Consider the following 14,945-nt stretch of genomic DNA (forward strand, 5'->3'; position numbering starts at 1 on the left):
ATGACTACTGGAAAAACCATAGCTTTGACTAGACAGATCTTTGTTGGCAAAGTAATGTCTTTGCTTTTTAGTATGCTGTCTAGGTTGGTCATAACTTTTCTTCCAAGGAGCAAGCGTCTTTTAATTTCATGGCTGCAGTCACCATCTGCAGTGATTTTGGAGACCAAAAAATAAAGTCTCTTACTGTTTCCATTGTTTCTCCACCTATTTACCATGAAGTGATGGGACCGGATGCCATGATCTTAGTTTTCTGAATGTTGAGCTCTAAGCCAACTTTTTCACTCTCCTCTTTCACTTTCATCAAGAGGCTCTTTAGTTCTTAAATGGCACAGGTAAATCCTTATCTAGAATGATTCATGTGTGATCACAGGGAATGGGGAAAAATGGAACTCAAAAGGCTTTAACCATTATAATTAGGAAAAAATAACACTGGCAAGTGTTGTTGTTGTTCAGTCACTAAGTTGTGTCTGACTCTTTGCAACCCCATGAACTGCAGCAGGCCAGACTTTGCTGTTCTTCACTATCTCCCTGAGTTTGCTCAAACTCATGTCCATTGAGTCAATGATGCCATCCAACTATCTCATCCTCTGTCGCCCCCTTCTCTTCTTGCCCTCAGTCTGGCAAGTGTAAATTTACTTTAAATGAGAATGTTCTCCCTCTGGTTCTGTCCAAGAAGGAAATGAAATCCTCGAGAACAAAAAAATGTTAAAAAGAAGAAAAGTATTAACAGAAACCTAAGGCCAACAGTGTGTGTTCGTTGAGCCATTAAATGAGTAACTTTCATTAGAGATAATAATCAGGGTGAATGTTTTGTAATCAAATAGTCTGCATTTTGAAATTTTGAGTCTTGACTACATAAAGCAACATCAGTCTTATCAAAAATAATAATTATATTATTACTATCTTATGTAAGGCATTCACTGAGTACCAGGTATGTTGCATGTGTGTGTGTGTGTATATCTAATCCCCATAGCAGCCACACAAGTCATAATATTAGACTCATTTTACATAATGTAGAATCAGAGGTTTAGATGTATGAAATAATAAAGTAATTGTAGATTGTCTTAATAGCACTCTGTCCTCTGGGTATGGATACAGGTAGAGATATATGTAATTGTTTTGTTTATACATATACTCTAAAAATGTGAATAGAAATAGAATATCTATAAGCACTACCCAAGTAAAAGTTACTGAGATATTGCATCAAAATTCTAATGAAAGCCTTCTTTACTGTGTTCAGGAGGGAGAGGCCTAAAGCTTGAGGTGTGGAATAATAGCCGGCCAGTACGTCTTGAAGAGATACTCGAGTACAGTGAAAAAACTCCAGGGTACATGGGTGCCATTTGGGTAGACTCAGCTTCCTATGTTTGGCCCATGGAACAAGACACATTTGTTGCACGTTTCAGTGGATTTTTGGTGGCTCCAGAATCTGACGTTTATAGATTCTACATCAAAGGTGATGACCGTTATGCTATTTATTTCAGCCAGACTGGACTTCCAGAAGATAAGGTAGGGAAGCCATAGCATACCACATGGTGTTATAGAAACAATATGGTAACCTTTGTATGTGTCCCATTTATTCGACACTAAAACCAATGAATATACTAAAGAATCTATGTGGTGGGTACTTGACTATTTTAACACATGTGATATGAGCCATGAAGTCATTATGGGAAAACTGTTGTCTAAAAGAAAATGTTTTTCCCATACCTAAATTTTCCTTCACTAAGAAAAAAAATACATTTCTTTTAAAATTAAAGATTATTTTTATTATGAAAAAATTATAATCACCCATAGGAAATTTGGAGAAGAGTACACATATTTCACTGTTCTACCAGATCTGTTTCGCTATTACCTGATCATGAGATTAAAGTCTTTTATCTCCTTTGATCTATATTTTATTTTTTACATAAATAGGATCCTGTGACCAAATTTATAATCACTTTTATCATGTATTAGTCTTTTCACATATTATTAAATAGCTTTTATGATGCAATGTTTGATGACTAATTAGTATATTGTTGCATGAGTTACTAAAGTTAGTTAAGTAACTTTCCACATACTGATACGTTTTTAACTTCTGATATTTTATGATCACAAATAATACTCTGTTGAACATTTGTGTCCATTACATTATTACATGTTTTATGTTATTTCTTTAGGAAGTGAAAGTGAAAGTCGCTCAGTCATGTCTGACTCTTTGCGACCTCATGGTTTGTGACCACCATGGACTGTCCATGGAATCCTCCAGGCTAGAATACAGGAGTGCGTAGCCTTTCCCTTCTCCAGGGGATCTTCCCAACCCAGGGATCGAACCCAGGTCTCCCACATTGCAGATGGATTCTTTACCAACTGAGCTACAGGGGAAGCCCAAGAATACTGGAGTGGGTAGCCTATCCCGTCTCCAGCAGATCTTCCCGACCCAGGAATCGAAACAGGGCTTCCTGCATTGCAGGCAGATTCTTTACCAACTGAGCTGTGAGAGAAGGACCATTTCACAAATGTGAAACTGATAGATCAAATCAAAATTACTCGCTACGTACATGGCAAGGTTGTCTTCCAGACTGGATGAACAGGTTTAAATGCCTGCCTGTAACACATGAATTCCAATTTTGCAGTAGTTTTTCAATATGTTTCTTTTAAAGACAATGTAGTCATTTCTGTTGGGAAGCCTAAAGTCTTCTCTTTGTAGAGTGTAGACCCACTTAGTGATCTTTGGCATCTTTCATATCTCTTTTTAATGATCTCATTTGGATTAAGTCCCTCAAAGTTTTCTGCAGAAAAAAAGAATATTTTATTTAATAATAAGCAACCTTCCTCCCAGTATGGGTCTTTAAATTTTCCATTTGCAGTTCTAATTGTGGAAAAGCTATGATCCGTGTGTATTCATGGAATAGTGTGGTTGATGTTCATTAACACTGGCAGAAGTGAAGTGAGCTTTGATAATTTTTTAAAATCCTTTTCATCATGAATAATATATTAGAAGAAAAATATGAAGTATTTTCATGTTTTTCTGTTCATAAAAGGTCTAAGACTGAGAGAAATAATAAATGATAAATAAATGCTGAAAAGTCTTATTAATAAGTTCTTCTCTCTTTCTCCTCCCCCCTCTCTTTCTCTGTCTTTTTGGGATAAGGTGAGGATTGCCTATCATTCTTCCAATGCCAACAATTATTTCTCTAGCCCAACACAGAGATCAGATGATATTCATCTTCAAAAAGGAAAAGAGTAAGATTTTTTCTTTTCTTTAAACTATTGTGTGATATTTTAAAACCATAAGTTTATATATAAAAATATTTTAAATTTGTTTCATTGGTGGAAGTGATGTTAATTTATTGGTTCAATTTGTAATTGGCCATTCTCCATAATTTTGTTACATTTTATTCCTGGATTCTCAAGAATACTGGCATTCAGCTAACTAGGGAAATTTGAAATCTAAATTATTCCTGTTACAGAAATTATAATTTTGTGAAATTTTCCTAATCCTGCCTCAGTTTCTTACTAGGACCTTTCAGTCGATCCAGCTATCAAGTTCTCTGCTCCTGTTTTCTCTGTTTCTGGAGAAAAACCACAAAACCACATTGATTGGTGCCACAGTTAATATGTATTTAATAGTCTTATGATTTATTTCAGACCCTGGGCCAAGTACTGGAAATTTAATACTAAAGATATTAAAACATACTCCCTGCCCTTATGTGGTACATTTTTTTTTAATGCTGAAAGGTTCAATTTCAGACAGAAAATGAGAATATTATTCAAATAGGTAATAATCCCATTCAAAAGCTCTTCAGGATTCCTAGAAAACAGAGAGGTAAGAAACGTGATATATGCAAAATAGCTGTTACATGGAGAACATCAAGAGGGTCATGTAAATTACCTTCCTTTTACCATTTGTATTTGTTAGGTTTTGCTGCATAAGAAACCATTCCCCCAGATTTGGTAGCTTGAAGCAACCCAATTTTATGATTATCTAGGTAGTTCTTTTGATCCTGGCTATGTTAGTCGGTGAGTAATGGTCCAGGATCGCCTTGTTCGCATATCTGGAGTCTCGGCTGGCCTGGCAGGAACTGAAGTATCTAGGATATCTCAAGCCACAAGGTCTTTCATGACAGGCTGTTGCAGTGTCCCGGCAGTCAAGAGGGTAATTCCTAATGCACAGGGGCTTTTAAAACTCTGCTTATGTCACAGTTGCTAATATCTCAGTGACTAAAGCAAAAGGCCAGACTTAGGTTCAGTGGGTGAAGAGACAGACTTCACTCCTTTAATTTTTTAATTTACTTTTGGCTGCACTGGGTCCTTATTGCTGCACTCAGGCTTTCTCTAGTTGCAGCAGAGAGCGGTATCTTCATCACAGTGCATGGGCTTCTTGCGGTGGCTTCTCTTTTGCAGAGCGTGGGCTCTAGACACACAGGCTTCAGTAGTTGAAGCTCTCAGGCTCTGTAGAGTGCGGCATTGGTGGTTGTGGCACATGGACTTAGTTGCTCTGAGGAATGTGGAATGTTCTGGAACAGGGATCAAACCTGTGTCCTCTGCTTTGGCAGGTGGATTCTAAACCACTGGGCCACCAGGGACGTCCTGGGCTTCACTTCCTGGTGGCAGGAGTTTTGTTTTTCATTCTACCACATCACCCTTCCAGATATTGATTAGATTATGCTCATAGGCAGCATCATGGAGTTGGTCAGAGAGGGGTGGGATCAATGGTACCTGAGAGAAACTACACTTAATGTTCTCACTGAAGTCTTAGGAATAATAAGCATTCCATTCTTTTTCTCTTCCCCCTTCTATTATCACTGCTTTATATACTCAAGCCTTTTCTTTTTTAACCAAGATCGCCAGGCCAATTCAGAGTAAATGGAGTACCTTGTTAATTTCTATTGCTATTCAATACACCTTCAGGCTTTGCTTTGACCTTGGAAAATGAGTTCAATTTACCTGCTTGACAAGAGCACAGAGCTTGCATGAAGGTGGCTTGTAATACATCTGCCGCCTGATGATCTGTGCGTCTGCAAACTAGCTTGGAATTTACACATTGGCAGGAATAATGATGCCTGTGAGTTCTGAAATTGAGGCCACATGGCTGGTTTGTGCACAGTGGTCCCTGGGACCTTTTTGAAGATAACTTGTCTTGCCAGTTCATTTTACTCAAATAATACAGCCTATCTCTGTGTGCATATCTCTTGGGTCACCCCCCTTTCTATTTGAATCCTACCTCAGTTACTAACTTTTAAATCATTTTTCAGTCTTTAAAATTCTTAGTTTCTGTATTTCATATGAACAAACAGAATAATAAATGTGTTTATAGGATTTTGTGACACTTAAATAGAGTAATGTCTGTAAAGTGCTAGCATGTAGAAAGTGCCTTAAAATATATGTAAGCTGCCAATAAGGATATAGAATTTAATGGTTCTTCTCCGAGTCCAGGCTCCCCTTGTGGCTCAGCTGGTAAAGAATCCACCCACCATACAGGAGACCTGAGTTCAACCCCTGGGTTGGAAAGATCCCCGGGAGAAGGAAAAGGCTACCCACTCCAGTATTCTGGCCTGGAGAATTCCATGGACTGTATAGTCCATGAGGTCGCAAAGAGGAGGACACGACTGAGCAACTTTCACTTCACTTCAATTTTCCAAGGCCTGCTCCATATTAGTATTTGCCTACCTTGATTTGGCAGAGGTGACAGGTTCTCAGGGCAGCTGAAAGCCTGACATAATCCTCCAGTATCAGTCCTGTGGAGGAGATGACCCAGAGCCCCATCTCCTTGCCAGATGGGAGATAAAAAATGCACTTCATTCACAGTCTTTCATGAACCATGGACACTTCATCTCCATATACAAGAGTATCTGCCGAATGATGTGAGGCCATTTAAAGGAACTCCTAGCTGGCCTCTTCAAAGATGGGAGCAGTGTGACACTGATAAAGACTTCGTAGGAAAGATCCCCTGGAGGAAAAAATGGCAACCCACTCCAGTATTCATGCCTGGGAAATCTCATGGACAGAGGAGCCTGGTGGGCTGTAGTCTACAGGGTCCCAAAGAGCCAGACACAACTGAGCAACTGAGCACACGCAGAGTAGTAGCTTTGCACTCACCTGTAACAACTGGTGGGCGAACAGCTAATTCTGAATAGCCAGTTGGATGATGGGCAGGGAACCTCAGGAATCAGGAATTCCAGATTTGAGGTATGATCTCATCCAGCTTGTTAGAGGGCCGTCATCAGCCTAATCAGTAAAAGTTTCCTGAGACAGTGTTTTATTTCCCAAGTTACAAGTGGAGACAATGTTTAAGGAACTTAGGGTAAGAATTTCATCCCTGACACATACAACCACTCATATACAAAGTATATGGTATGTCTGAGTCTACCTGACATTTTCCTATACACATTACAGTACTTTACCCTCTTTGTGTCCTCTGTGTTTTATGTCAGGAAGTTTGTTATAACCTACAATGTAATTGTTTTCAGCTTCTTGAGGATAGAAGGTAGTATCTCTTCTCAATAAATATTTGTTGACAAAACCAAGTGAATTTGTCGTTTTCTTTATCTCTAATGCAGATATCTTACACAACTCATTTTCTTTTAGCAAACTGCTGTGAAATAATTTGATAGTTAAAATCAGGGATGTGTGTATGTGTGTGTGCTAGTCACTTCAGTTGTGTCCGACTCTTTGAGACCCTCAGGACTATAGCCCACCAGGCTCCTCTGTCCTTGGGATTCTCCAGGCAAGAATACTGGAGTGGGTTGTCGTGCCCTCCTCCAGGGGATCCTCCCGACCCAGGGATCAAACCCTTGTCTCTTACATCTCCTGCGTTGGCAAGTAGGTTCTTTACCACTAACACCACCTGGGGACAATATAAATCATTTATTTGGCAGGTATTTTATATCATGTAGAAATTTATTCATTGAAAGCAAAATTCATGATTAAGTGCTCTGGAGAAAAAGTTCCAATCTTTAGTTATTCTATTTTCCAGATATTACATTGAAATCTTGCTACAGGAGTACAGACTAAGTGCTTTTGTGGGTGTTGGACTGTACCAGTATAAAAGTGTCTATACTGAACAACAAACAGAAGATGCAGTGAATGAAGAACAAGTCATCAAATCCCAGTCAGCAGTTGTCCAGGAAGTACAGGTTGGCCGTGATTATAGATTCACCTTAGAGAAAGCAAATGTTCAAAGATAAAACACTATTTGGTTATTAACTGTACTAGGTAAGATACTGTTTGAAGGGGAAGCACTCGTGGAAAATTATTAAATTGTGCCTTAGAATATCTGTAATTAAAAAGAGCCTGTTATTTGATGACTTACACTTTAAAATAGTTTATTGTTTACAATAAACTATAGAGGCATGCAGCAGCTGATTTATGATGCTTTTAAAATGTATTTTTCCATGTAGTAAATAGATGCTTTTTTTAAATTGGGGAATAGGTTATAACATTGGAAAACTGGGAAACAACTCATGCAACTAATGAAGTGCAGAAGGTCATGGTAACCAGCCCATGTGTGGAAGCTAATTTATGTTCACTTTACCAGTATAGATTGATCTATAACATGGAAAAAACTGGTAAGTTGTAAAAAATAAAGGAGACTTTATTTCTCTTTATGTATAGACAAAATTCTTAAAAGGGATTTACTCTAGTCAAATTCTACTATCTGGAAAATACAATTTTAATAGTATGCTAGGTAAAGAAGCAAAAAAAATGTTATAAAGAAAACTCCTCAGACTGGGATAGAAAATGGCATCAATAAAAACAACTTTCAGGTATATACTGTCATTTTCTTCTATAAGAATCATGATAAATGCATATTTAAACACACAAAAACATACCTGCATCTCACAGGTATAAGTTAATAGGAATTAAATATATCATTACAAACAGGTAGTCATTTCTTTCAATTTCTCAAATTAAGCGATAGACCTATGAGACACGAGTTTATCTGTTAATAAAGATATTGTATTTAAAAAAAGATATTGTATTTCTTATTTTATAATAAATCCAGAAAAATAATTTTTGCTACTTCTATCATTTTGATAAGTAAATACTGATGAATACTTACTATTTGCCACGAGATGCTTATTACCATGGGAATATTGAAACAATAAAATATGAGCCGTGTCCTCAATAGATCACAATCCAATTAAGTAGTCAACAATATTGAATTTGAATCTTTCAGAACATAATTTCATTAATAACTTATGGTACAGGCTGTAGGTACTTAAAAAAATTCAAATATAAGGCATCACTGCTGGTTGTGGTAGAGCAGAGATTGCAACCCATTTTTTTCTGATTAAAGTTCCTAATCATTTGCCTTTTAAATTTTATTTTATTTCGTACAAAGTCTGGCTACCTGCTGATGCTTCTGAGTTCATACTGCAGTCAGCCTTAAATGACCTCTGGTCAATAAAACCGGACACAGTGCAAGTAATAAGAACACAAGACCCCCGAAGCTATGTTTACCTGATAACCTTTATATCAACTAGAGGTAAGCATGTATTTCATTTTGAAGTTCTATAATTTTTTTCTAGGAAACAAATTTGTATCCTGTGCCCCTCCACTGAAAAAGGTAAAAGCACCATAAAATGGGAGGAGAAAGGAAGTGGATTCATAGTGTTATCAACTTCAGGAGAAACAAATTAAATGGTTAATTTTTTATATTGTAATTTAAAGTTTAGTTGTTATTTCAAAGAGTGTACAGCTCCAAGTGCATGAGAAACACACTACACTATAAGCTACAAATACACTATTAGTAATAGTCTACTTTATATTTAGCAAAAATTAGTGAAGATATTTAATTCTGGAAATGAAATTTAAGTAAATCAGTGTTTCTCAGGAGACACTTAGTCTGGCCAGATCTTGCCCACTGAAAGGATTCTTTGGTCACACCCACATAGGAAACACTGCATACCATACCTTCTCCTTGAATATTTATAGAACCCATTAGAATATTAAAATCCCCAAGGAATCCTGCAGTGAGCAATAAAAACAACAAAGCACTAAAAACAAAAACAAAGCAGTGCACCTGTATTTAATATAGCATTTTCCAAAATTATTTTATCTCTTTACCCTTTTCAAGTAATAGCTATTAGCTTCCAATTACATTTTCAAATCTTAAAGCCAAATTTAGCAACCAATTTGGTGTCTTAGACAGTAAAGACGCTGCCTGCAATAGAGGAGACCCAGGTTTGATCCCTGGGTCAAGAAGATCCCCTGGAGAAGGAAATGACAACACACTCCAGTATTCTTGCCTGGAAAATTCCATGGATAGAGGAGCAGCCTGGAGACCTACAGTCCATGGGGCTGCAAAGAGTTGGACACAACTGAGGAACTAACACTGTCTTTCTTTTTTTGGGTATTTGGGATTTCTGGCCCATGAAATAGATCCTTGAACAAATTGCTTTTTTTGGAGCAATCACTATTTTCTAATTCATATAACTAAAATGTTACATCAATGTTTATGTCTCATTGTATGAAACTGTTAATTTCATTGCTGAGTAGAGAATTTTGTTTAACATGAAGTTCTACAAACTTCCCATAGGTTATGTTGTCAAAATGCTATATAAATAAAGATATTGTTATCTTTGTTCTCTTGGAAACATGTTTTTAGATCAAAGAGAAATTTTAAAGGTTCAGCAGAAACCTTAACTAATATGGTACTTAAATCATAACTGGGCAAATTCTAGGACTTTACTCAACAGAGAAAGGCAACAGGATTCATTGTTAAAGCATCTTCCTAGTGAAGAGAAGCATCTGAGGACAAAGCCTGATTTCTCTCAAAGTGAGATGGTATGAACAAGCCTCACAGGCATGAGACTGTTTCCTGTGATTTGCCTTTGTACTCTATTCATCTCTGAGGAAAGGAGCAGTTCCCAGCCTAGCCCTTTACACTATGATGATGGTACTGGAGCAAAAATAAAAGGATTTTTGGAATATTCTATTGCCCATTGATTTTTACCTCTTGATTCCAGTGCCCAACTTCTGTTATCTTACAAAGCATCCTTTTAAGCTACAAAAACAGAACCTTAATATATATAAGTTACCTTTATCGGCTATTTTGCTATTTCTACTAGGGCTAAATGGACTGGAAAAGGTCAGTTTTCATTCCAATCCCAAAGAAAGGCAGTGCCAAAGAATGCTCAAACTACCGCACAATTGCACACATCTCACATGCTAGTAAAGTAATGCTTAAAATTCTCTAAGCCAGGCTTCAGCAATATGTGAACCGTGAACTTCCAGATGTTCAAGCTGGTTTTAGAAAAGGCAGAGGAACCAGAGATCAAATTGCAAACATCCGCTGGATCATGGAAAAAGCAAGAGAGTTCCAGAAAAACATCTATTTCTGCTTTATTGACTATGCCAAAGCCTTTGACTGTGTGGATCACAATAAACTGGAAAATTCTGAAAGAGATGCGAATACCAGACCACCTGACCTGCCTCTTGAGAAATCTGTATGCAGGCCAGGAAACAACAGTTAGAACTGGACATGGAACAACAGACCGGTTCCAAATTTAAACGTCTGGTTCCAAATAGTACATCAGGGCTATATATTGTCACCCTGCTTATTTAATTTATATGCAGAGTACGTCATGAGAAATGCTGGGCTGGAGGAAGCACAAGCTAGAATCAAGATTGCTGGGAGAAATATCAATAACCTCACATATGCAGATGACACCACCCTTATGGCAGAAAGTGAAGAAGAGCTGAAGAGCCTCTTGATGAAAGTGAAAGAGAGAGAAAAAGTTGGCTTAAAGCTCAACATTCAGAAAATGAAGATCATGGCATCTGGTCCCATCACTTCATGGCAGATAGATGGGGAAACAGCAGAAACAGTGTCAGACTTTATTTTGGGCGGCTCCAAAATCACTGCAGATGGTGACTGCAGCCATGAAATTAAAAGACACTTACTCCTTGGAAGAAAAGTTATGACCAACCTAGATAGCATATTAAAAAGCAGAAACATTACTTTGCCAACAAAGGTCTGTCTAGTCAAGGCTATGGTTTTTCCAGTGGTCATGTATGGATGTGAGAGTTGGACTATAAAGAAAGCTGAGCGCCGAAGAATTGATGCGTTTTAACTGTGGTGCTGGAGAAGACTCTTGAGAGTCCCTTGGACTGCAAGGAGATCCAACCAGTCCATCCTAAAGGAGATCAGTTCTGGGTGTTCATTGGAAGGACTGATGTTGAAGCTGAAACTCCAGTACTTTGGCCACCTGATGCGAAGAACTGACTCATTGGGAAAAACCCTGATGCTGGGAAAGATTGAGGGCAGGAGGAGAAGGGGACAACAGAGCGTGAGATGGTTGGATGACATCATCGACTTGATGGACATGGGTTTGGGTGGACGCTGGGAGTTGGTGATGGACAGGGAGGCCTGGCGCGCTGTGGTTCATGGGGTCACAAAGAGTCAGACACGACTTAGCGACTTAACTGAACTGACTGTGGCTAAGTCTCAGATTCGAGGATCTGCATCTTTTCCGTTCATCCTTTTTTGTGTGTGATAATGCAATTCCAAATAAAACCATTTTTGTTAAATCTGAATTTCTTTCATGGCTAATTAATTGACTGCCTCAAATTCTGTTTGGTACTTCATTGCAGGAGACTTTGATCTGCTCAGTTATGAAGCATTTGAAGGGAACAATGTCACGCTGGCTATTACAGAACAAACCAAAGGAAAACCCAGTTTGGACACCTTCACACTCAGCTGGGATGGGATCACTTCTAGGCCTCTGACACTGCAGTCATCAGAAGCTGAAGTATGCTGTTCACTTTTCAAGCAGAAAGCTACTTAAACATCAGCCTTCTACAAAAACATATTTTAAGGAGTGGTAATACATCTCCTACTTGGCATGGTAGGTTAGAGCCAACTCATAGCGAGCAGAAGAATGCATTGGAGTATATATATATATTTTCCAGTTAATTTTTCATTTGATTGGGAAAGCTATTTATTTGGAACTGTTTGCCGCTGCTAAGTCACTTCAATCATGTCCGCGACGCCATAGTGGACGGCAGCCCACCAGGCTCCTTTGTCACTGGGATTCTCCAGGCAAGAACACTGGAGTGGGTTGCCATTTCCTTCTCCAATGCATGGAAATGAAAAGTGAGGAACTGTTTAATGAGGGGCTAATTAATTTAGTTTTACCTCATTGATGTTTTTAAAAAACTGCTAAACAAATATGCCTACAGTATGTAATAACTAAATAAGCTAAGATCAGCCAGTTGGATATAACTATTGACATTCTAAAATAAAAATCTTTTTTATTTTAATTCAAAAAAAAAATTTTGGCCATGCCAAGCATCTCATGGGATCTTAGTTCTCTGACCAGAGATCAAACTCAGGCCCTTGACAGTAAAAGTGCCAAGTCCTAACTGCTGGACCATCAGGGAATTCCCTAAAATAAAAATCTTGAAACAGTCATTATACTGAGATTATCATATATAAACTTAAAAATTATTTAGGAAATTACCTCATAATTATGGCTAACATGGGAATTATGAAATTATTCCTTTAAAACTAATTAGAATTAGTAGTAAAATTACTAATGTTCTAACCCTTCATAAAGAAATTACTAAAGCTTTAGCTATTATTTATTGATTATTGTTAATTTAGTTTCAGGCAGCAGTGGAAGAAATGGTTAGCAGTAAGTGCCCACCACAAATTGCAACTTTTGAAGAAGGATTTGTTGTGAAATACTTCAGAGATTATGAAACTGATTTTAACCTGGTATGGAATATTTAATTAACCTCAGAATGGACAAGATAAGTATTCATATAAATGTGTGGAATTTTGTCTTTTTTGGTTAGCATTAATTCCTTTATCATTTAAAGTCAAGTTACAAATATAATTTTGTTATATGTTTATTGATAAGGTTCTAGCATCTTCCTGCATTATAAAATGATTCATTTATAAAAGCAGTATTTCTACCACATATGAATTTTCTTAATCAAGAGAAAGTAGGCAAGATGGGTAAATGTGAGATCTGTAGGGTTTTTTGTTTGCTTTCTTAGATTCAGAGTATATTCTTTTTCCTCATAGCTTCAGAGAATATAATTTGTAGTAGAGCATTATATAGTGAATTGCTTCCATTACTTTTTGAGATCACCCTCTGGTCAGTTAGTATGAGGCCTAGTCAGTATTTATTTCTTGATAAAATACAAAGATTTTTCTTTGATTTACAGTAAAGAAAATTTAAAATATACTTATCTTCCTAATTCTTATTTTGAAGACTCAAGGAAGCCAGATAGTCACCATCCAAGTGAACACCTTAGGAATAAGAAATATTTAGGCAAGTTATTCAATTCAGATTAATACTCCAGAAATAAATGAGTCCTTTAAAAATAGATATATATATAACATATATCATGTCATGCTTTATGCAAACAGATATATTAGTGAGAAGGGAACATCATTTAATGGGCTATGTTTTCAACTTGATTTAATAAATATGCATGTATTGAGGTTCTTCTGTCCTGAATGTGATACTTGCTAACAAGGAAACTGAACAAGTAATTTACATTATACTCCTTTCCTGCTTCGTCTACAGTCATCATCATAACACACATTCTTGACTCACGTCACCTTGACTCTTTCCCAGCACCACTCTCTCACATCCCCACGTCTCTGCCTGTATTTTAACCCTCTCTCTGAAGCTCCTTAGCTCCCTTTTCCTTTTAGATAGCAATCCATTTGTCTCTTCTCCTGAATCATCTTTTTTAATACTATTATGTGAATTAGACACCTCCCTTCAGGCTTAGTTTTATAATCCTTGGTTCCTTTGTCCCAAAGTAGTCGGCTCCTGTGTGTACACATAGGGTGCTTCGCTCCTTGAACCCTGAAGATTAAACAAAAAAAAAAAAAACAAGCAAATCAACAAGCAAGCAAACACCTGGCACAGAATGAACACTAGAAATCATTTGTGAGAGGAGTGAATAAATATCCTTAAGGAGTTCATAATATAAAGGGAAATATAGGACTTAAAAAATAGTCAAATACAGGTACAAGGATTATATGATTATGGATCTAAGTGAATGATATAGAATGAGAACCTTAGACTTTCAAAGAAGAGAGAAAACATTTCAAGTTAAAGCAGTTTGGGAAACAGTGAGATCTGAGTTGTAACTTGAATGACTTAGATGAAGATGCTGGGGAATAAACCAGAAAAATAAATCATGTTTTCATTTGAAATATTATTTTTGCTGTAGGAGCATATTAATAGAGGGCAGAAGACAGCTGAAACTGATGCTTACTGTGGTCGTTATTCCCTGAAAAACCCAGCTGTTCTTTTTGACTCAGCAGATGTTAAACAAAACAGACTACCATATGGAGACATTTTATTATTTCCTTATAATCAGGTAAGCTCAACAAAATGATATGCTAACTGAATTTGTAAAATACCTTGGTAATAAAATTTCATGAAATTTTGAGACAAGGAAAATTGCTTGTCATGTGAAATCTCATCTCACTGGCCTCGCACCATGCTTCACATTCTGGGTGCTTGCGATTTCCTCTTCTGCTGATTCTCAGATAAAGAAATCTGGAGTCACAGACATAAAGAACAAACTTGTGGACACTGGGAGAAGAAGAGAGTAGGCTGCTGTCAGAGAATAGCATTGAAACATATACATTACCATATGTGAAATAGATAGCTGGTGGGAGTTTGATGTATGATGCAGGGAACCCAAAGCTGGTGCTCTGTGACAACCTGGAGAGGATGGGGTGGGGAGGGAGGTGGGAGGAGCTTCAGGAGGGAGGGGTCACATGTATGCCTATGGCTGATTCATATTGATGTATGGCAGAGGCCACCACGATGTTTCAAAGTAATTATTCTCCAAATAAAATAAATAAATACATTTTTTAAAAATATGTAGTGCCACACACATGTATTCTGCTTTACCTTGTAATTTTGGAAAAAAATATATGCACATTAATGTAAATAGTAAAACAATTTAAAGTATATAAT

At 37.2% G+C, this 14,945-nt stretch overlaps 1 protein-coding gene across 1 annotated transcript in view; it reads left to right on the plus strand.

Moving 5' to 3' along the window:
- Positions 1–14,945, plus strand: part of PKHD1L1 (polycystic kidney and hepatic disease 1 (autosomal recessive)-like 1) — a 179,905-nt gene that overhangs the window by 36,759 nt on the left and 128,201 nt on the right. The window contains exons 13-20 of the mRNA XM_018058351.1: positions 1,241–1,509; positions 3,137–3,228; positions 6,962–7,121; positions 7,418–7,553; positions 8,330–8,473; positions 11,584–11,741; positions 12,596–12,709; positions 14,188–14,337. Of these exons, the coding sequence (XP_017913840.1) occupies positions 1,241–1,509; positions 3,137–3,228; positions 6,962–7,121; positions 7,418–7,553; positions 8,330–8,473; positions 11,584–11,741; positions 12,596–12,709; positions 14,188–14,337 (1,223 nt within the window). The remainder of the gene's footprint in view (positions 1–1,240; positions 1,510–3,136; positions 3,229–6,961; positions 7,122–7,417; positions 7,554–8,329; positions 8,474–11,583; positions 11,742–12,595; positions 12,710–14,187; positions 14,338–14,945) is intronic.

The sequence above is a fragment of the Capra hircus genome, chromosome 14 (genome assembly GCF_001704415.2).
Source record: "Capra hircus breed San Clemente chromosome 14, ASM170441v1, whole genome shotgun sequence".
NCBI classification, from domain to species: Eukaryota; Metazoa; Chordata; class Mammalia; order Artiodactyla; family Bovidae; genus Capra; species Capra hircus.